The sequence below is a fragment of the Pelodiscus sinensis genome, chromosome 4 (genome assembly GCF_049634645.1).
Source record: "Pelodiscus sinensis isolate JC-2024 chromosome 4, ASM4963464v1, whole genome shotgun sequence".
NCBI classification, from domain to species: Eukaryota; Metazoa; Chordata; order Testudines; family Trionychidae; genus Pelodiscus; species Pelodiscus sinensis.
Genome location: NC_134714.1, coordinates 99,144,137 through 99,166,062, shown reverse-complemented (window position 1 = coordinate 99,166,062; position 21,926 = coordinate 99,144,137). Strand labels below are relative to the sequence as shown.

Genomic DNA, 21,926 nt, shown 5'->3' with positions numbered 1-21,926 from the left:
GCGGGTTCCGCCCAACCCGGTAGAGCCGGTCGGCTCGTAGCTCAAACCGGGGCCAGTGTGCCGCCCTCTGTGGATCCACCACCGTCCCATCAACAGCAGCGAGCTGGACGTAGGCCTCCCGCAGGGTGGGATCCTCCCGCTGGTCACGGGGAAAATCCGCCGAGTCCAGCACGACCGGCACGTCCTCCGTGTCTGAGCGCCCTGGGTCGGCCAGGTCAGATGCGTCGCGCTCGGCGGGGCCTTCCCTGTCGAGCGACCCCTGCGGTCGGACTGCCTGGAGTTCCTCCCCCAGGAGTTCCACGCGGGCCTCGGTCGGCGCCGGTGAGTCTTTAATGAGAGCTGTAAGACCTGGCCAGTCGCGACCCAGCACCATAGGGTATGGCAGGTGCGGCACCACGCCCACTCGCATCATTCGGGTGACTCCCCGCACCATCAAGGGGAGCCGGACCTGAGGATAGGTCTTCACATCCCCATGGACGCACCGCAGCTGCAGCTCCCCCTCGGGCGTCGCGGTGTCAGGCAGTACATCGGGGCGGATAAGTGTCTGGCTGCATCCCGAGTCGAGGAGGGCAAACAACGCGGGGTCCCCCGCGGGTCCCCCCGTAGTCAGGGAGGGGGAGCTAGCCGGGGGAGTCAGGGTGGCCCCCATACCGGCCGGATCCTGCTCCGCCACCTCCTGAAGAGCCTGGCGGTACTGGGCGTCCAGCTGCTGTACCAGCCTCTGCTGTTGTAGGAGCTGCGCTGCCAATCGTTGGGCTCGAAGCTTCACGGGTGGCTGTCGCCCCTTAGTCAGTCCTTCGGGCATTGCTTCTCCCTCCATGGCCCTCCCGCCCGAGCTCGCCGAGAGGGGAGGAGGGAACCCCGCAAACTTCTCTCTCTTTGCGTGGGGGTTTTTTTTTTTTTTTTTTTTTTTTTGTACTAGGGTCCACTGAGGCACACGCGGAGCCCTTACGTCAGGGCCGGGGTCGCGTATTTTCAAGTACCCACATTCTCCACCATCTGTGAGGGGGTCACTCACCACCGTAGCGGGGGGTCCGTCATCTGTCCCCGGAATCAGTCCATTCCGCCCGCACAGGCCTCCGCTCACGGGGCGTTTCCCCTCTCGAATCTTCTAGTCGCGTTGCTCTCTTCGCCACACTGCCCTCCGGCAGTGCCCAAGTCACTCGCTCTGAGCCCCCCTTCCGGGGGATTGGTGTCTCTCCAGCGGGCCTGTCTGCAGGCCTAGCAGGCTGGCCGGCTGGCTGTCCGAGCGCCCTAGCCCAGCCTAACTCTCTAGCCCTGCCCTAGCTCCAGAGAGCGTCCTGCTCCCTCGGCAGCCAGGCTCCCCGCCTTGCCGCAGGCCTAGCAGGCTGGCCGGTTGGCTGTCCAAGCGTCCTGGCCCAGCCTGACTCTCTAGCCCTGCCCTAGCTCCAGAGAGCGTCCTGCTCCCTCGGCAGCCCGGCTCACACTGCCTTGGCTGAAGCAGCCCTTCCCTTTTATAGCTCCCAGCTGGGCCTTAATTGGCCAACGCCGCCCAGCTGGGCTGAACTTCCCGGGCCTGCTTCAGGCTGGGGTTGGGCTCTTAAAGGGCCAGTACAGGGCAGCTGCCCTGCTACAACTACAAACTCTGAAACGTTAGCGATGTCCATTTTAAAACAATTGTTCAACTCCAAAGAAGCTTGCCCATTAGGGATGTGAGCCGGTAACCATCTCATAGAACTGGAAGGGACCTTGAGAGGTCATCGAGTTAAACGGGATTGTACATCTCTATTGCCATCTCTATTAAGTCTATGGTCGAACTCCATTGACAAGACTTAATAGGGCCAACTCATCCATGTAGCTGTTTGAATATTCACCATCCTCCCCCTCCATTAAGGATTAGTAAGACCAGCCCCCAAACTTTGTACCTCGGTTTACTCACTTGTCAAATGAACACACTTAACTACTCACAATGCTGTGTAATTACTTATCTAATTAATGTTTGTAACTGTAAAGAACGTAGAGAGGCTACTCTTAGCATTTATGTGAAAAATGTAATTGTCATTTCCTTCTCATGCTGCAATATTTACTGAGTGGACCAAAAGTGCTCTAAAGTAGCTGGTGTGTCATGCTTAATGAACCATCAAGTTAGAGGCAAAATATATTAGAAGTTAAAATGTATTATCAACATTTTCTAACCTATATGAAGTTGAATGGGCACATGCTAGAAACAGCTATGCTCATTGCTTGCAGACAATTATTCACCCCTTTAAATCTATTTTGAGCTGTTTCTAAATAGAGGATTTCTAGCAACAATTCCCCCCTTGTTAACACCAATAGTAGCCCTATCATAGCAGATTAAGGTAAGAAGGAAGAGGCTTTCTCAGTAGGTCATCTAGTCCAACCCCCTCCCCAAAACAGAACGAACCCCAACTAAATCAGCCTAGCCAGGGCTTGTCAACCCGGGACTTAAAACCCCTGTAAGGATGGAGAAGCCACCACTTTTCTAGGCAACCCATTCCAGTCCTTCACCTTCCCTCCCAGTGAAATAGTTTTTCATAATATCCAACTTAGACCTCCCCCACTGCAACTTAAAACCATTGCGCTGTCGTATCAAAGGTAGCAAAAAGCGACCCCAATATAAAAAAGGCTCTTGCTGCTTCTGTCTTTTAATACCATGTTGTTTACCATGCACAGGCCTAAGAGTACCAGGATGACTGTATGTGATAGGACACTCAATGATACTCTTAGTCTCCCCCTAAGTCTCCCCCTAGGTGAAGCTTACTAGGTTAATTAGCCTCTTCTGAGCCACATTCACCCCTTCAACACTCTGCCATAGTCCCTCCAAAGACACTCCATGAAATTGCAGTATCTGTCAGACTTACCTTTTCTGGGAATGAGTGTTATGTTACCTCTTTGCCAAGCACTGCATATCCTCCCGTTATGCTCAGACAGCTCTGCTGGCTGACGTGCCCAAGAGATGCCTGTTCCCCACAAGACATCCCTGCTCAACCCATGCACCAAGCGACAAACCTGACAAATCCTATGATGCCAGATGTGAAGGGTGTAGTCCTCTGTGCAGCTGCAGAGGACAAGGACAACACAGAGCTCAATGAAACTTTTAAAAAGCCTGCTTTTGTTTCTGTGCTAGTTACACCAAACCACAGCACTTTCTCTGAAACCAATCAATGCCTTTTCCCATATTTTGTGTATGTGCATTTCCTATGTCTTCTGGCATAGAGCAACCAAAATAAGTAATCTCAGCATTTTCATGATTTAACTTGACTACTAGACATAACTCTTAATATACATGAATAATCACACATTAAACCAGGATGTCGATTACTACAGAAACAACAATTAGACCAAAGCATCTGGACTCAGCTACAGTCACCAGAAAGGGCTAGATAGCAGTTTGAATGTGGCTATCCTCATTTGGGGCTATCAAGACTAGGAGTTTTTAGTTGACATTCAGGAAAGCTTGGTGAAAGAGATTACACATGAAATCCAGGGAAGAATCATAAGCATCAGAAGAGATTTAAAACACATGGTATACCAAAGTGAATTACATCTTTTACAGCTTTTCATTGTTACAGCTGTCCATACTCAGTGTTGCTCTTCTGTCTTGTATCTGATCCCCAATACCTTTTATATGTTTCAAACCTTTTTGTGCAAAGACACGTTCACTCATTCGGATTATCAGATTAAAATTAAAACCCTTTAAAACAATGCCAGGAAAAAGCACTAGATGGCACTAAAGTCAGCAAAATGCATTTTATTAGCACCATAATGTTTTATTAGCACTATACTCCTACGCTATGTCTACACTGGCGGGTTATTGCGCAAGCATAAATTGCGCAAATATCTTTGCACAAGATCTCTTGCGCAAGAGAGAGTCCACACTGGCCAGAACGCAGCGCAAGAACGCTGAGATCTTGCTCAAGAAAGTGTGCACACTGGCCGGACGTGTTATGCAATAACTTGGCCCTGGAACCACTTTGGCCATGTCAAAAGGTCACCAGCGGCGTCTGTGGGCGCGTGCCACACCCCTGCTGGGTAATGAACTTAAAAGGACACATGGATGGCCGTTTCCCTGCAGCTGTGTGCAGAGGCACCTCATTGAGGCATCCTGACACACAACCGTGCCCTCCAACTCAGCCTCTGAGCATGTGCCCCTGGGCACCATTGCTGCCTTGCTCACAGACAAGGAGCCGGAGGAGGACCCCACCCAGCAATGTCCCATCACGTCATTGTGGAGGTCCTTCTGCAGGGACCCACACTGCTCCAGCGGGAACTGGAGACTGGGCAACACAGGCTCGATCAGATGCATGCAACAGCTGCACTTGGGCACCCCCACCCCACCACTGACAGACACCTGTGAAGCCACAACACCAGTGGGGACTGGTGGGAGTGCCCGGTGCTGGGACAATGGGGTGACCAGCACTGGGTGCAGAACTTTAGGATGCGCAGGGGGACATTTCATGAGCTCTGCACCTGGTTCGCCTCTGCACTCCGGAGGCAGGACACCCGCCTGCGCGCCGCCATTCCCGTGGAGAAGAGGGGTGAGATTGCCCTGTGGAAACTGTCCACCCCGGACAGCTACTGCTCCTTGGTGAACCAGTTCGGGGTGGGCAGGTCCACTGTCGGTGCAGTCGTCTGGCAGGTAAGGCCCTCCGTGGACAACGGGCTCGTCCTGGGGGAGAGAAGGGGCCAGACTGGGTGGGGGGGTGAGGCTGTAGGGGCAGGGGGAAGCCCCACACCCAGGGGGTCTTGCTATCCCTCCTGCACACAGCCCCACTGTTGGGGGGGAACCCTAGGGGGCAGAGGGCCCTGGCCTGCATGGGGGGAGGGGCCATGAAAGGGAGGGTGAGCATACCCCAGGGGCCTATGTACGCACTGTGTCTCATTCCATGCATCCCCTGTGCTCCCATGTGCCCCTCTGCAGGTCGTCCACACCATCAATGATGTGCTCCTCCAGAGGGTCATCTGCCCCCGTGACCTGGATACCACCATTGCCGGCTTCGCCAGCCTGGGGTTCCCGAACTGCGGGGGAGCCGTAGATGCGACCCACACCCCCATCCAGGCACCAGAGCACCGAGTGGCCCAGTTCATAAAGCGGAAGGGCTACTGCTCGGTAATGCTCCAGGCCCTCGTGGACCACCAGGGCCGGTTCCAGGACATATACGTGGGGTGGTCCGGCCGGGTCCTCGATGCTCACATCTTCAGGCACTCAGGCCTGTGCCACAGGCTGGAGGCGGACACCTACTTCCCCCAGCGGGAATTCACCACTGGGGACATCACGATGCCGGTCTGCATCTTGGGGGATGCGGCCCATCCCCTGATGGCCTGGTTGATGCGGCCATACACCGGCCAACTGGACCACAGCCAGGCCACCTTCAACGCCCACCTGGACCGGGCCCACAGCCCTATGGAGTGTGCCTTCGGGCGTCTGAAGGCACGGTTCAGGTGCCTCCTGACCCACCTGGACATGGGGGTGCAGCACATCCCAGAGGTCATCTCAGCATGCTGCGTGCTGCATAATATTATTGAGTGGAATGGGGAGGCCTTCCTGGCAGGTGAGGGCCAGGTCTACCAGCAGCCCCAGACGGCCAACCGCCATGTGGTGCAGATCTGGGAAGCCCTCCAGATGATGCTGGACCAGGCCCCACAATAGGCTACCCCTACACCTCTGACCACAGGGATACCCCATGCCCTTACTTCCCACTCCCATCACCACCCCTTTCCTCCACCCTTTCCTCACCTCCCAATAAATAAAATGCACTTGCTTTATATAATGTACTTTTATTTACAAGGGGAAGGGGGTGCACTGTGGGGAGGGGGGAGGAGAGGGCCCTGACCTGGGAGGAGGGGGGAGGAGGGGGCCCTGACCTGGGAGGGCCTCATGGGTGTGAGGGGAGGCCTCTCCCAGCCGAATGGGTGCGGGGGTGCCTCTGCCCCTCTGTCACATTACCGAATTGGAGGGAAGCAGCCAGATCGCTGCTGCACCCCTAGGTGGGGGTGTTGGCCCCAGAAATCTGTATGAAAGGGAGCCATGTGGGGTATTGAATGGGAGCTTGTTGTTTTCTCATCCTGTGTACACTGTTTATGTGAGTATATAATGTCTGTGTGTGTAGATCTGTAATCTGTGTGGAAACTGAAGATTTCCCTGCATGTGGTTAAGCATTGGGCAGGGCCGAGCCTGTGGAGCCTGTGGACATGCTAATTACCTGTGGGACAATGGTTCTCAATGGGCCAAAGACACACCCAAAGAATGGGGGCTGTCCTGAGAGCAGCCAGCAGGGAACACAGAGAGGCTGAGGACCAGGTGACCTGCTACATACTAGAAGAGGCCAGGAAGGAGTATAAAGAGGCCATGTGGTCGATGCCATTTTGTTCTCAGCTCAGCACTTCATCCCAGAGGCAGCACTGCAGGGATTGAAGAGCCCGGAAGACCTGTGAACCCATCCTGATCTCAGGATGTGCAATAAGAACTTTTAAACCAGCAGCTGCAACATCTCTGCTAGAGCCTGCATCGAGAACTGGGAAATTCGGTGCATGTAACGTACTGTACTTTAATAACCTTACTCTCATGCTTTTCTTTCTTGTGTTGATAAACCTTTAGTTTTAGATTCTAAAGGATTGGCCCAGCGTGATTTGTGGGTAAGATCCAGAGGGTAAATTGACCAGGGATCTGTGGCTGGTTTCTTGGAACCGGACAGGACTTGTTCAGGGTAGGTGGGATTGGGTGCTAGGACCCCCCACCTGTGTATAGGCCCGGGGCCATCTGGGGCACGGATATTGCTGGGGTGTCGGAGGGGTTTTGCTCGGGAGGCTTCAGGCAGGCAGCTGAAGCGCTCTGTGAGACTGGTTCGTGGCCTGTGTGGAGAGGTCGCCAGTCGGGGGCTGTAAGGAACCCCGGATTTGAGCAATTCGCCCTGAGCGGACGCCCTTAGCTGTGCCCAGACATGGCCCGGTCTGTCACACCCTCGTGCCGGGTCAGGGAGGCTGCACCAGGAGGTGCTGATGTTGGGGGGCCACAGGATGTGGCACGGGCACGTCAGGGGGATAAGCGGGGGGAGGGCTGGGCACATCGGGGGGGAAGCAGGGGGCAGGCTGGGCAAGGCAAGGGGGGCAACAGGAGGGGGCCTGGCCACGCTGTGCTGTGGCACAGGGCCCATGCACTCCGCAATGGTGCCCAGGAAGGCGTACATGCGGTCACAGTGCTCAGTGTACTGGCCCCACACCTGCTCCCACCACTCCTCATCAGCACATATTTTGTTCGTGAGTGAGTGCTCCATGAGCTCGATGGCGCAGACGTGGTGGCGGAGAAGGTGGTGGCGGTCCCGGGTGGGCTGCGATGGGCCCTGGCTCCTCGGCCCGTTTGGTGCTCCTGTGGGCCTGCTGGGTGGTCTGGGGTGGCTCCTGGATGGGGCCTGAGGAACCTGGCTGTTGCTCAGCAGTGGCCATTGCTTCCTCTGGCAGCTCCAAGGGCTGCACATGGCTCCGCTGGCTGCCTATGCCTTTAAGGGGAGGCCGGCTACAGGGAATCAGCGAGTGGTGATTGGGCATAGGGAGTGTCGGAGAGGCCAGCTGTGGTTTTTTCCCAAAGGCCAGTTCTTGCGCAAGAAACCCCTGCTGCACAGCCACACTGCCCTCTTGTGCAAGAGGGCCTGCGCAAGAGAGCTTACACCTGATAGAAAACAGCGTAGCTCTTGCTCGTTGCGTCCTCTCTTAGCACGCCGTACTGTAAATGTCCTTGAGCAAGAGCGGGCAGTCAGTGTAGACACTCTGCAGATTCTTGCGCAAGAATGGCTGAACTTGCGCAATAACCTGCCAGTGTAGACATAGCCCTAATGTGTTTTGTTATGAATATAAAAAGTACTTTCGGTTTTGGTTTTAAAGTCCGAGTTTCAGCATTTAGCATATAGAATTATGTATTACAGGAATTTTGTTAAGTCTGTAGACCCCACTTATTTTGCCTGTTTTTGTAATATCTTATTGTGGGGAAAGGGGAATGTAAAGGAAAAACTGGTCTGAGAAAAACTGCATGCTATAATCACCTGTATTAAGTTCTCTCCTCTCAAACTTCTCTCTTCAGTGTTTCCTCATATTTTCCTCTTCCTCTTGCTTTCATATCTTCAGAGTTGCCACTAACAGCTGAAATTCTTTTCTCGTGTTAAAAGTGAAATGAAGGAAACCCTTGTATCTGCCCTAGGAGCAGAGGACTTGCAACACTGCATTAGTGCCAAGGCCTAACTCAGCCAGTATCTTTGGGTATGTCTACACTACAAAGATAATTCAAACTAATGGACGTTAGTTCGAATTAACTTTGATAGGCGCTACATTAGCACTCCGCTAGTTCGAACTAGCGGAGCGCTTAGTTCGAACTAGGTAAACCTCATTCTACGTAACCCCTTAATTCGAACTAGTGGGAGGCTAGCCCTGCCCAGCTTTCCCTGGTGGCCACTCTGGCCAACACCAGGGAAACTCTATTGCCCCCCTCCTGGCCCCGGACCCCTTAAAGGGGCATGGGCTGGCTACGATGCCCGTGCCAGGTGCAAGCCTGCCAGCACCCAGCTAGCAGACCCTGCACTTGGCACGGCTCGAGCCAGCCACCCGATGCCCCCCAGCCCTCCCCCTCTTCCTGGGAGCTTGCCCGGGACCGCAAGAGGCGGGCACCTGGTCTAGTGTGGACATCATGAATCTCGTCCATGACCTCCACACTAGGCACAGGAAAGTGGCCGGCTAGGGCAGAAGAGCTGCCAGCCTGGCCACCCAGGAGCAGGTGTGCATGAAAATCAAGGTGGTCCACTGAGACCCCCAACCCTGAGCCCTGAGCTTACAATGGCCGTACTGGGTCAGACCAAAGGTCCATCTAGCCCAGTAGCCTGTCTGCCGACAGCGGCCAACACTAGATGCCCTGGAGGGGATGGACCGAAGACAGTGACCAAGCCATTTGTCTCGTGCCATCCCTCTCCAGTCTTCCACAAACTTTAGGCACGGACACCACTCCTACCCCCTGGCTAATACCACTCCATGGACCCAACCTCCATCACTTTATCTCACTTCTCTTTAAACTCTGTTCTAGTTGTAGCCTTCACAGCCTCCTGCAGCAAGGAGTTCCACAGGTTGACTCTTTGCTTTGTGAAGAACAACTTTCTGTTACTAGTTTGAAGCCTGCTACCCATTCCTTTCCTTTGGTGTACTCTAGTCCTTCTATTATGGGAACGAATGAAGAACTTTTCTTGATGCACCCTCTCCACCCCACTCATGCTTTTAGAGACCTCTATCCTATCCCCCCTCAGTCTCCTCTTTTCTAAGCTGAAAAGTCCCAGTCTCTTTAGCCTCTCTTCATATGGGACCTGTTCCAAACCTCTGATCATTTTAGTTGCCCTCCCCTCTCCCACCTCCTTTTCCCAGTCTCCCTGAGTTTTGTTCAATAAAGAGAGATTCTATTTATGACCATACGTTTTCTTTATTTTGTACATCAAGAAGAGGGGCTAGGGAAGGGTAAGTGGAAGGAGGTGAGGGAGGAATGGGGTACGAGCCCCCGATGGGGAGGACTGGGCTGGCTCTGCGGGCTTCTGGGGGTGGAAGCTTTCCTGCAGTGCCCCAATTGCCCCCTCTCCCCAGATGGCAGCCTGCGGCAAGTGCAACCGGGCTGATGGCCGAGTGCTGTGATGTGCCGAGTGTGGGCACTCAGGGCACTCCAAGCCAGGACTGCTTTGCAAGTGGGCCACCCCTGAGAACTGTCTGTCCGGGGTGGGGGTCGGGTCCCTTTAAGCACAGCCCTCGGCTAGCCTGAGGCAGCAGCTCCACGCTCTAAGTCCTCATCTGATGCCCTGCCGGCACTGCTTCCAGCCAGCCTTAACCCCGATTCAGAGTCTACTCAATGTGGACATGCTAGTTCGAATTAACTAATTCAAACTAAGTTAGTTCGAATTAGCGCTGTAGTGTAGACATACCCTTTCTGACAGTGGCCAACACTAGATGTTTTAGAGTAGAGATGGGCAAAATACAACCCACAGGCTGGATCTAGCCTGTCAGACATTTGGATTCAGCCTACCATGATCCTCTGGGCTGCCAACATCCAGTGGAAGATGATGTAAGCCCTAAAGCACAATGTTAATACCCTTTCAAACATTTTCATCGGTAATAATGATAGCTCTGGATATGCTCGATATGCACACTAAACATTCTTAAATCATATTAAAACATATTTCTTCCATGAGAGCTTTCTATAATAATTGAGAGAGAGGTATTAAATGTCCGTGGGTATGTCTATACTACAAAGTTAATTCGAAATAACAGCAGTTATTTTGAATTAACTTTAATAGCGTCTATACATGCAAACCGCTATTTTGAAATAAATTCGAAATAGTCGAGCCCTTATTTCGAATTTGGTAAACCTCATTCTACGAGGAGTAACACCAAATTTGAAACAGCTATTTCGAGTTAAGTGCTGTGTAGACACTTAATTCGAAATAGGGGGCCTCCAGCCCTTCCCAGGGAGCTCTGGTGGCCACTCTGGGCACAACCAGGAAAACTTACTCTCCTCTCCCCCAGCCCCAGAGCCATTAAAGGGGTAGACCCTGGCCACAGTGCCTGTGCCAGCTCCAAGCCTGCCAGCCCAGAGCCAGCAGTGGCCACCGGGGCCCCTGACCCAGTGGCCCCAAAACATGAGCCTGCAAGCCACTGGCAGCCAGCCCTCCACCGCTCCCCAAAAGCAGTCTGCCAGCTCCTAGGAACCTGACAGGGGCTGGAGAAGGTGGGCGCCTTCCTGGTCCAGGGTGGAGATCATGGACCTTATTCAGGCTTGGGGGGGATGCCCCCAACATCCATGATCTCAGCCCTAGATGGAGGAACACGGCCGTCTGTGGTAGGATAGCTGCCAGCCTGTCCACCAAAGGCCATATGTGAACCCAGGAACAGGTTTGCATGAAACTCAGGTTGGTCCAGTGAGACCCCCAATCCTGAGCCCAGAGCTTCCCCTCCCCCTTCTTTCCCTTGCTTCCCCCTTCCAGCTCCCTCCTCCCAGGGTTCCCCCACCCCTCTCCCACCCTCTCTCTTCCCCTCTCCCACCTCCTTTTCCCAGTCTCCCCAGAGGTCCATTCCCCCCAGTTTTGTTCAATAAACCCAGTTTCTATTTTTGATCATACATGTCTTTTATTTGACTTCAGGAAGGGGGCTAGGGAGGGGTAAGTGGAAGGAAATGAGGGAGGAATGGGGCATAAGCCCCCAGTGCGGAGGACCGGGGAGGCTCCGAGGGCTCCTCGTGGTGGACACTCTCCCTCAGAGCCTCCTGGATCCTGACAGCCCCCCGATGGACACTCTGGATGGCAGCCTGCAGCAAGTGCAGCCAGGTTGATGGCAACGACCCCACGAGATGCACCGTCGTGCTCAGGGTCAGCTCTGGCTCCATGTGGCCGAGTGCTGTGGTGTCCCGACGGTGGGCACTCAGGGCACTCCAAGACAGGACTGCTTTGCTGTCCCTCATCGAGGTAGACAAGAAAGCGGGGAACCCTGAGAACTGTCTGTCCGGGGTGGGGTAGGGTCCCTTTAAGCACGGAGCTCAGTTAGCCTCAAGCAGCAGCCCCACACACTAAGTCCTAACCTGATGCCCTGCCGGCACTGGTTCCAGCCAGCCTTAACTTTGGTTCAGGGTCCTCTCAGTGTGGATGCGCTTTTTCGAAATAGCAAAAAGCTATTTTGAAATAGTTTTTGTGTCTAGATGCGTTATTTCAAATTAGCTTAATTCGAATTAACTATTTCAAATTAACTTAATTTGAAATAGTGCTGTAGTGAAGACATACCCTGTGTAACATATATGTATCTCGTGTCAGATTTATCATGTAAATTCCTTAGAATACTTGTATGACTGATAGTGTGCCAAACACACTACTAGTGATTAAATAAGATGGACTCTGTTATTTAATTTCATCATGGTCATGAATCACAGTAAGTCTACTAAGGACCATTGCACCAGCAGAATGAGCGGAGCCTGTGGCGTTACACCAGGCATTGTGACGTTCCCAAAACTGGTGCAATTCTGTAAAGCTGCAAATTTCTGGGGCAGTCTTATTAATAGCCTCTGACAGGACCAGGACATGCATGCCCACATGCGCTGATGGAGAGACAGAGAATAGTGTGCTGCGGTGTTTTGCCCATACTGACAATGCGGATGAAGCACACACAAATGCCACTTTTGACTATCATGAGTGATTGAACAAGGGCCAAGGAACTGTGACATCTGATTTAACAATCAAACCATTTTATGTTTAAAAAGGTCTCAAGAAGGCGGCAGGGGACATCGACACACACAACACACGCCACACTCAGCAGTCCCACATACGAGCATGCCCATAGTCTCAGGGCAGGACCCTCTCCCAGGGATATCAGGGCCCACTGGCCAGAGCGCACATGTCCTGGATCCAAGCACATCACCTGGGACAGAGCTGAGAACTGTCGCTTTCGGCTTGCAGAGGGGGGCTGGGCTTCAGGCACTGTGTCCCCTGGGATGACTGACCATGTCTCTTTGTTCCCCACAACTGGACCAACTGCAAGTGGAGGATAGTCAACACCATCCAGGACAGCCTCCTGCACCCGAGGCATTCACAGGCACCACCATCCAATGCCACCTGGCGGCACTGCAAGCCCTGCACCATACCATGCATGGCTGGGTGCAAGAGGACCTGCAGCTGTGTTGGGAGAGCTGGCAGGAGCTGCTTGCGCTGGGCCACTCCCTGTGTGTTGATGTGCACTCCCTTGTGCAGAGCATTCTGCCTCCTCCCCCTCCAGCCTCTGCTCCATCTCCTGCTGTCACTCCTCCTCCCCCTCCCTCTCCCCCTCTTGCTTCTCCCTCCATACCCTCCCCACCACACCCTCAGGGATACCGAGGCCCCCGCACCTGTGGCAGTGGGATCCATATAGCCCAGCACCACTCCCAGCCCCAACCCTGAGCCTCTCTTCACTCCTCCTTCCCCTTCCAGCTCCGTCCTCCCTCCTCCAAGGTTCTCACCACCTCCCTTCTTCCACCCTCTCTCCTCCCCTCTCCCCACGTTCTTTCTCTGCTCTCTCCCCAGTTTCTTTTACTGCACAGTAAAGATAGAGCATTTAGTTTCTAAAAAAAAAGTATCTTTATTTTTTCTGCAGCAAAGGGGGAATGAGGGCAAGGGAGGGGTTAGTGGAGGGATAGCAGTGAGGGATGAAGCAGAAGCCCCCAGTGGAGTGGACCAGGGAAGAGTGTCTCTGGTCTCCTGGGGAAAAGCTCTCTCTCAGGGCCTCCCAGATGTGCATGACCCCGATAGGCTTGCCAGATGGCAGCCATGCATGCCTGCTCAAAGACCCTGCCTATGCAGTCAGTGCTGGCATGGAGCTTCTGGAACATGCTTGAATTCCTAGACACGTGCATAATGCGCCTTCCCCAACCACCTGACATATATGTCCGTGAACTGGCCCCAGTGGTCAGTCATGGCCTGTAGGACCACCGAAAAGTATCCCTTGCAGTTAATGCCCAGTGGCACTTGATGCCCAGTGGCCTGGGGCATGGATAGGGATGTGTCCTCCATCGATAGCCTCCCCGCAGTTGGGGAAGCCCAGAGCACCAAATCCGTTGATGATGGCATCCACATCTGGAAGGCAGATGACTTTGAGCAGCAGGGTGCTGTTGCTTGGCCTGACCACCTGCAGGAAACAAACCAAGAATCACCAGGGCACCTGCAAGTTCCCCCATACCTCTCCTAGTCCCCCTCCCCACCGCTCACCAGGAGCACCCCCCTCCAATGACTCCCAACCCCTGGCAGGGCTTTGTGAGGGTGGGACTGAACTCTAATGGAGAGGGGACTTGCACCCACCCTAGCCCCCCCCCTTTCCCTAGGGAAGCCCATTCCATCCTTCCATCCCCCTCCTGGGACAATAGCCTGAGAATGCCATATCTGCATTACCACAGCCCCGATGGTGGATCTCCCGATGCCAAACTGGTTCCCCATGGATCAGTACCTATCCGGTGTGGAAAGTTTCCAGAGGGTGATGGCGACATGCTTCTGAAGGGGAATGGCCAGCCTCATGTGCATGTCCCGTTGCCTCAGGGCAGGGGCGAGCCACTCACAGAGCTCAAGGAAGGAGCCCTTCTTCATTCTAAAGTTCTGGAGCCATTGTTGGTCTCCCCAGTGCTCCAGACCCATGTGGTCTTACAAGTCTGCACTGGTGTCCAGACACCAGATGCAGCAGGGCATGGCATCCAGGGCAGGATGGGCAGCCTCCAGCTGCTGGAGCCACGCCCCCACATACCCGAGGAGGGTCTGCCACAAGGGCTGGGGGTTGGGTTTCTGCAGAGCCTGGAAGGGTGGGGCCCAAGGGGTTCAGGGTGTGAGTAGGAGCTCAGGGGTGAAGCAGCAGCTTGGAGTGTGGGGAGGGCAGGCACGGGGGGGGGGGCAGAAATGGGGGGTTCCGGGTGCAGGTCGGAGCTCCAGCCTGGAGTAAGGGGAGGGGACTCTGGGATGGGCTCAGGCCTGGTGCAGGGGTTGAGTCGTGAGCCGCCAGTGGCATGTAGCTCAGGGACCCCGGGACAAGTGAAGGGATGCCGCCCTCCCCCTGGCCATTGCTCCACAGCCGGAGCCCCCGCGGCTCCCCCACGCTGAAGGAACGTGCCAGTCACCGCTGGGAGGCGCACAGCGCCGGGCAGGGAGCCTGGCCCGCTCCGCCACCCACTGAACCGTTCCCGGTCTGAGCAGCCACTGCCCGGGGCCCCTGGCCAGGCAGCTGTGCGGGCGGGGACCAGACCCCCAGCGAGCCTCGCCGCAGCCCATTGGGCGAGTGGCCCTCCAGGGGCTGCGCCCCGCCGCGAGCGCCTTTCTCCATCGCCCCCCCCCCCCCCCCGGGCCGTTCCAGTGTCGCCATGGCAGCGGCGGTTGGGCGGCTCGCGCCATGAGCCAGCAGCGCCCGGCGCGGCCCCTCTACTTCCCGTCCCTCTACGACCGCGCCGCGCCCAGCGCCCCGCTGCCCGACAGCGGCCTGTGGCGGAAGCTCTTCGTGCCGCTGCGCGGGGCCGCGGCCGGGCCGCAGCGGCCCCCGCCCGGCCTGGGGCCCCCGCCCGCCGCCGAGCGCGGCTGCCCGCGCCCCTGGCCGGCCGGACTGGCCCCCCTCCCCTACGAGCCGCTGCGCTTCTTCTGCCCCGCGCCCGGCAGCGGCGCCGCCCCCGGGCAGCAGCCGGACGGCGAGATCTGCGAGCTGGGCATCCGCCTCAAGGAGCTGGAGCTGCTGGCGCTGACCGGGGACGGCTCCGACCCGCAGCAGTGTGCGTGCCCCCCCCGCAGAGCCTCTCCCGCCTTTTCCTGCTGGGCTGGGGCGCAGAGCCCTCGCTCCCTGGGCGCCCACCACCAGCCCATGCAGCCCCCTGCCCCTCACAGGAGCTGGCTGCCTGGAGGCGCCCCCTAGGGCCAGGGCCACATGATCCCTTTGGGGCACAACGCCTGGGGCCTGCAAAAAGATAGAGTTGCCAGGTGTCCGGTTTTGAACGGGACAGTCCGGTATCAGTCCGGGAAACAACTTGAGAAAATACCAGACATAGAAATGCCCGGTGTTTTCTAATTCGCTTTTATTATTATCATCAGTATCAGTGCGTGGTGCCTGGCTGGTAGACGTGCTCAGGCTGCATGAGCGTGTCTACCAGCCAGGCAATACGCAGCTACGCAGTAGAGAGGGGAGCGGGCTGGGGAGGGATGGAATCCCCTGGGGCTGGACTCACTTATGTTCTGCCAGGACCATATGCAGGACGAGCAGCACCCCGGGATCTGCGTGCGCCCCGGCCAGCCCCGCTCCCCGCCGGACAGTTATTTCCACCCCCCCGGCCAGCCCCGCTCCCCGCCGGACGGTTATTTCCACCCCCCCGGCCAGCCCCGCTCCCCGCCGGACGGTTATTTCCACCCCCCCGGCCAGCCCCGCTCCCCGCCGGACGGTTATTTCCACCCCCCCGGCCAGCCCCGCTCCCCGCCGCACGGTTATTTCCACCCCCCCGGCCAGCCCCGCTCCCCGCCGCACGGTTATTTCCACCCCCCCCCCCCCCCGGCCAGCCCCGCTCCCCGCCGCACGGTTATTTCCACCCCCCGGCCAGCCCCGCTCCCCGCCGGACGGTTATTTCCACCCCCCCCCCGGCCAGCCCCGCTCCCCGCCGCACGGTTATTTCCACCCCCCGGCCAGCCCTGCTTCCCGCCAGTCAGTTCTCACTACCCCCCCATCTCTTCCAGCAAGCCCTGCTCCCCCCAATCTCCTCCCGGTCCTCTCCCCCCCACCTCCCCATCTGAGATCAAGTGTGTCCAGTATTTTTTTTAAAGCCATCTGGTAACCTTACAAAAAACCCATAATTGTGACTTGAAAATAAGAAAACTGATAAATCAAACTTATGTTGCTCTCTTTAGTCAATAAACAATATACATGTCTACATCATCTGATTGACAGGCCTTCGGTTAGGAGAGTGCCCCTTGATTCCCTCCTGTCTGTGACCAAACATGCCCTTAAACAGGACAGCACCTTTTGAACAGACTGCGTGCAACTTCCTCCCCTCATAGCACTCAGTGTTTTGAGAGGTGCTCCGGGTTGCTTCCATCTCCAAAAATGCTCATGATGCCCCCCCCCCCAAAAGGGCTAGATGCAAAAACAATAACAGTGTTCCCCCCCACCACTCCCTTGTGGGAACATCATTGTCTTTTGTTGAACATAGAAGGAGATATGAAAGGGAAATGACTGTCTCTTACGACTGTACCAGTCGATATGTAAAAGATATATTTAATAAGAAAACATTGGCAAGGAAATGTGGATATTTATTGATAATGTTTCTCAGACCTCAACTGAACCCATTACAGAGTATGAAGGGCTGAACTGCCCCTAGAGTTTGTCTTAAAATACAGATGCATTCAGCAGCAGGTCAATATAGAAACCAGCACAGGTCAGTAGTGCCCTGATACTAAAAGCTAGTGGTGAAATGCCTTTGATGTTTTCATTTCTGTTCCAAAATTAGCAAAATGTCCACAAGAATTAAAAAGAAGCATTGCTGATAAAAAAAAAAAAAAACGTTGGCAGTCACCAGCACACATTCTGCACAAAGATTCTCATCTCTTCCTAAAAGAAGAATCAGGTTGGCAGGGAGAACGAATATTTCAGAAGTGCTGAAGTCACACAATAACTGAACAGAAAATTTAAATCCATAAGAGACAAAATCTTTAAATATATGCAAGAAATTATAACATGTAGCTTTAATTCAATTACTTTACCTAAGAACAAAGTAATGGATATTGTGTGTCAAAATAGTGGATACCTTTTCCCACTAACATCTGATTATTTTTAGTGTGTTGTAGCAGTATACTTAGTTTCATATGACAGTGGGAGGTTTTTTTCTGAAAATATTACGTAGTTACATGTTTGTACTAGTTAATATTAATATTATGTTCCATTTCTATCTAGATAAACTTCTGAAGGCACTAAAAGATGAAAAAGTTCAAGGCATTAGGACAAGGCGGAATCTGAACAAACAGACACCTACATCATCATAAGGATTATTTCAGTTAGCTGTTCTGTCATTCAGTTACAGCATTTTAATGGACTCTGTATAATAGATTGCTTTACTGATTATATGCTGTTCAGTTATATTGCCAAGTTGGAAATTTACTGTATGTATTCTCTACTTGGCTTTTTGTTCTTTATTGGTCCAATATTGAATATTTTAAATACATAAAATACTAGTTTTGGGCAGTAATCTTTATATGAAAACCTGGCATCTAATCTTCATGTTTCAGTTTGAGAGCTTATCTTTATCACCTGGTGTCAAGGCCAAATCCCTACTCTGGCATGATGAATGCAGTAGTGCGGGCCCGCAAAAGTACCCCAAAACCTTATCTTTCCAGGCTTTGGTATAAAACTTCCCCCAAAACTCTTAAAAACCTAGCTTTTGGTGATAAAAATCCACTACCACCACCCAAGTAATAGTAAGAAAACCAAGGAAGAGATCACTTGGGAAATCTCAGCCCTATAGTAAAACCAGGACACAAAAATTAAACAATATCAGATTAATAAAAAAAAAAAAAAATTTTTGTTATCACCACAATACTCCTGTTACAAGCATAATGACTAGATGGAAAAGTCACCAATTAATACACTCATGGGGAACCCTCATGGGCCAAAAGCTTAGTTACAAAGGAGAGGAAAACCCATTTTTAAATGCATAGACATCAGATTTCCATTCCCAAACCAAAAAACAATAAAACCTAACAGATTTATCTAAACTTTTCCCTATTTACAGATAGTGAAGAGTCTTTTCTTAGAGAGAGAGACATATCTGTCTCCCTCAGTATCTGTAGAGAAACTGCCCAGAGACAAAGGAGGGAAAACCAAAAATTCCTTTGTCCCAGTTTGAAATTCTTATCTACATTTCTATTGGCTGCCTGCTACCTGGTTAGATAAAGGACATAGTTAACCTCTTAGTCTCCAGGCTACTGGCCATCCCTCATGATCATCACACCTGGGCACAGACTTTTACAAATTTGCCAAGGTATATTACTGAAGGCAAAGGGCACTGCATAGTGCCTTCCTCAGAAATACTCAGAATTTAACACTGCTGTAGACAGGATATTAGTCCAGTGATCCAGCATGGCAAAATCCCATGTTCTTATAGCAGAGAAAGCATAATTCTAAGGTACCACACTGTTCCCCAAAATACATACTAAGGACACGAATACTTTCCCCAGTGATGCATAATATCATGTAATACCCAAACTTATCTAACTTCCCATAAAAATATCACCTCCTTCCATCCTAGCCTGGCTCTGCTCCCCAGCATGAACTATTTCCCACTAACAATAAACAGCAATGTCAGGATTTTAGGGTGTAGGTGGATAGGGGTTCCCATGAGAAGGAAGACATCCCATTTACTGTACAGCAATCCCCCTAAAGCTTAGAATGTTGGTCAATACCTAGACGGCATACAAGACAGGTTTTTCCTTGTCCTAAAAAGCTATTCCTCGTGGATCTGACAGATTTTTTGTACTAGATTCAGCAATGCATTCATCTGCACTAAAAATATGTCCGTCATAATATGAAGCGTTAAGAGGAGAGAGACGAAAATAAATGTATGGCCACTTTGTTCTAGCTGCCTTGACTCATTAGATTTGTATAGGTAGAGCATGTTCAAAAATCATTTAAAATAGCATGATGTAGTCAATGTGACAATGGAAAAAAATATTGGTGAACTAAAAAGAATATTACCATGACTGCAGGTTCATGAATCCCTGGCTACTCAAACCATTCATGACTGAGTACAGTACAATGGTGTGAAAGTTAAGAAAAAGCTCCTTGCGGACAAAGCCAGTTTGATATTTACAGTACAGAAGAGGAAGAATCATTTTGTGATTAAAGCATAGGACTTAAAGTTCAGGTCTACTCTACTCCTAACTCTGCCACAGACTTGTTTTTTTGATCTTGGTCAAGTCACAGCCACATATTCAATAGTACTTAGTATCTGAATGTCAGGCGATAGGTGTTTAAAGAAGAGCACTCAGAGGCCATTAGTTGAAGATTTTAGCTATAATTTCTGCCTGTGTCCTCATCTGTAAAATGAGGACAATATTATGTACCTTAGGTAATCGCAGGGCTCAGTTAATTAAATGTTAGCAATAACATAGACCCTTTTATGTGAGAAGCTCTATATAACTAAAAAGTATAGGGCTTTTTTCTTAAAGTTATTTTATGAAACTCATGTTTTACTATTTTAGTGTTTGATTGGGGTTTTATCTTTTTTTATTACCTGAGCCATAATAGATGTACTTGTCCATTAAAGGCATGTGGCATTTTAGAGCAATAATGTCCTGGTACAAAGAGATTAAGCTGTCAATTGGTGAGCAAAAGCAGAGACAGGGAGATTAAAGGCCAAGAAAATAGCTACAATAAGTGCACAGAGCTGCTGACTGTGAGTCCACGAAGAGCATGAGGAAGAAACCAAGAAGGAAATCTGATTAGCTAGAATTGTCTGACTTCTTGTAGGAAATAAGATAATTTTTTCTTATCCTGGTGCATGTTCACTAGATGGCAGCATGACCAATAACTTCAGCTCATGGAGGGACTTTACAGTGCAATAAAGCAATTTAATATGTCAAAACCATCATCATTCCACCATGGGACTAAGAAAGTCAACATACTGTGTTCAACCCATTTTTGGGATAGGAGACTTTCTGAACTCAGGAACGGACACAAACAGCACATTAAAGGTTGAACCTCCCAAATCCAGGACTCTAGTCCAGCAACATCCATGGTCTGGCAGGGCCACTGATGTTACTGGACCAAAGAGTCCCAGAGTCGGGAGCAGAACCCAGTTGGAGAACACAGGGGTGGGGAGCCCTGGCTGCGCCAGCAGTGATTGGGCCAGGTGGTGGCTGGGGCCCCAGCATCAGTGGGACCAGGTAGTGAATGGGGAGCCCCCATCCCAGCCAGGACACCTCTGTTGTCCACTGGGGCAGGCGGGGAATGAGGAGCCCATAATTCAAACTACCTACTCTGTGCTGCGTGTAGCCGCGGCACGGAGTTCGGACTAAGAGGGATTTAAAAATGGTGGCACCCGGGAAGATGCAAATGAAGCCCGGGATATTTAAATCCCGGGCTTCATTTGCAACTCCGGTTGCCTTCATTTGCCTACCTAGCTTGAACTACCAAGCTAGTGAAGACATACCCATGAAGCATAGTTAATAAGCTCACTTGAAAATACAAGCATATTTGAAGAACTACTGGCATGTACTTGCCTGTAATCCCCATATTGACTGGTTACACTTCACCTCAGGATGGGATGCAGAGAAAAATTTCTTGATACCTTAAATGACTGCTTCTTGGAGCAACTGATACTGGAACCCACAAGGGGAGAGGCAATTCTTGATTTAATCCTAAGTGGAGCACAGGATCTGGTCCAAGAGGTTGCAAATAGTGACCATAATGTAATAAAATTTAACATCCCTGTGGTGGGAAAAAACACCTCAGCAGCCCAACACTGTGGCATTTATTTTTAGAAAGGGGAACAACACAAAAAAGGGAGGTTAGTTAAACAAATTAAAAGGTACAGAAATTAAATACAGAAATACAAAAAAATCCCTGTGAGCTGCATGGAAACTTTTCAAAGACACCATAATAGAGGCCCAGCTTAAATGTATACCCCAAATTAAACACAGTAAAAGAACCAGAAAAGTGCCACTGTGGCTTAACAACCAAGTGAAAGAAGCAGTGAGAGATAAAAAGTATGGCTGTCAATTAGTGGATGTTAACACTGCGATTAACGCAAAGCAGAATTAACACATTAAAAAGAATTAACTCATGTTGGTGATCTGAAGAAGTGGGTCTGCCCCATGAAAGCTCATCACCTAATAAACTATCATGTTAGTCTTTAAAGTGCTACATGACTGCTTTTTTTGGTTCATCACAGAGGTCTGCAAACCAGCATAAGCTCTGGTACCGTGCAGTAATGCAAACCACCACCAGAGGGCGCATGGAAAAACAAAGCAGCCAAGAAAGGAGGGAAAAAACCTGAAGATGTGGTTCCAGCTCCAATGGAGAAAAGTAAACAAGAAAAGTGAAGACCCTGGCACCCGTCCCTCTCTCCTTCCAGGTGACCATATATAAAAAAAACATCCTGGGGTGGAGGGGCTTGCCCAAACTTTCTCCAAACCCCCACCCGGCAGTGCTCACCCAATCACCCAAGGCACCCTCTCTTTTCCTCCTGGGGCTGGGACTGACCCTCCCCCAATATCTGATTCTGGAGCTGTCCCCCCTCCTGAACGCTGCACTGATCATGGGGGGGGTCTACCCCCCCCCCAGCCCAGTGGCTGACCCCTTTCCTAAGCTTTGGGGGCTAACCCCCACCCCTGAGCCCTATATCACTTGCAGTTGGGGTCTGAGCCCCTCCTCCCCCAAACTGCACTGCCCATGGCAAAGTCTACCCC

The 21,926-nt window shown here is 52.1% G+C and overlaps 1 protein-coding gene across 1 annotated transcript; it reads left to right on the top strand.

Moving 5' to 3' along the window:
- The first annotated feature begins 14,519 nt into the window (after positions 1–14,519).
- On the top strand, positions 14,520–19,089 carry LOC112547855 (uncharacterized protein C11orf91 homolog). The gene is made up of 2 exons (XM_075927821.1): positions 14,520–15,253; positions 17,416–19,089. Exons 1-2 carry the CDS (start codon positions 14,884–14,886, stop codon positions 17,502–17,504), a joined length of 459 nt encoding a protein of 152 aa, XP_075783936.1. The 5' UTR covers positions 14,520–14,883; the 3' UTR covers positions 17,505–19,089.
- The last annotated feature ends 2,837 nt before the right edge of the window (positions 19,090–21,926 follow it).

Coding starts and splice junctions, on each gene's coding strand:
- LOC112547855 (XM_075927821.1), top strand. CDS start 14,884: ATGAGCCAGCAGCGCCCGGCGCGGCCCCTCTACTTCCCGTCCCTCTAC. Junction 15,254..17,415: donor CGGCTCCGACCCGCAGCAGT/GTGCGTGCCCCC, acceptor ATTTCTATCTAG/ATAAACTTCTGAAGGCACTA.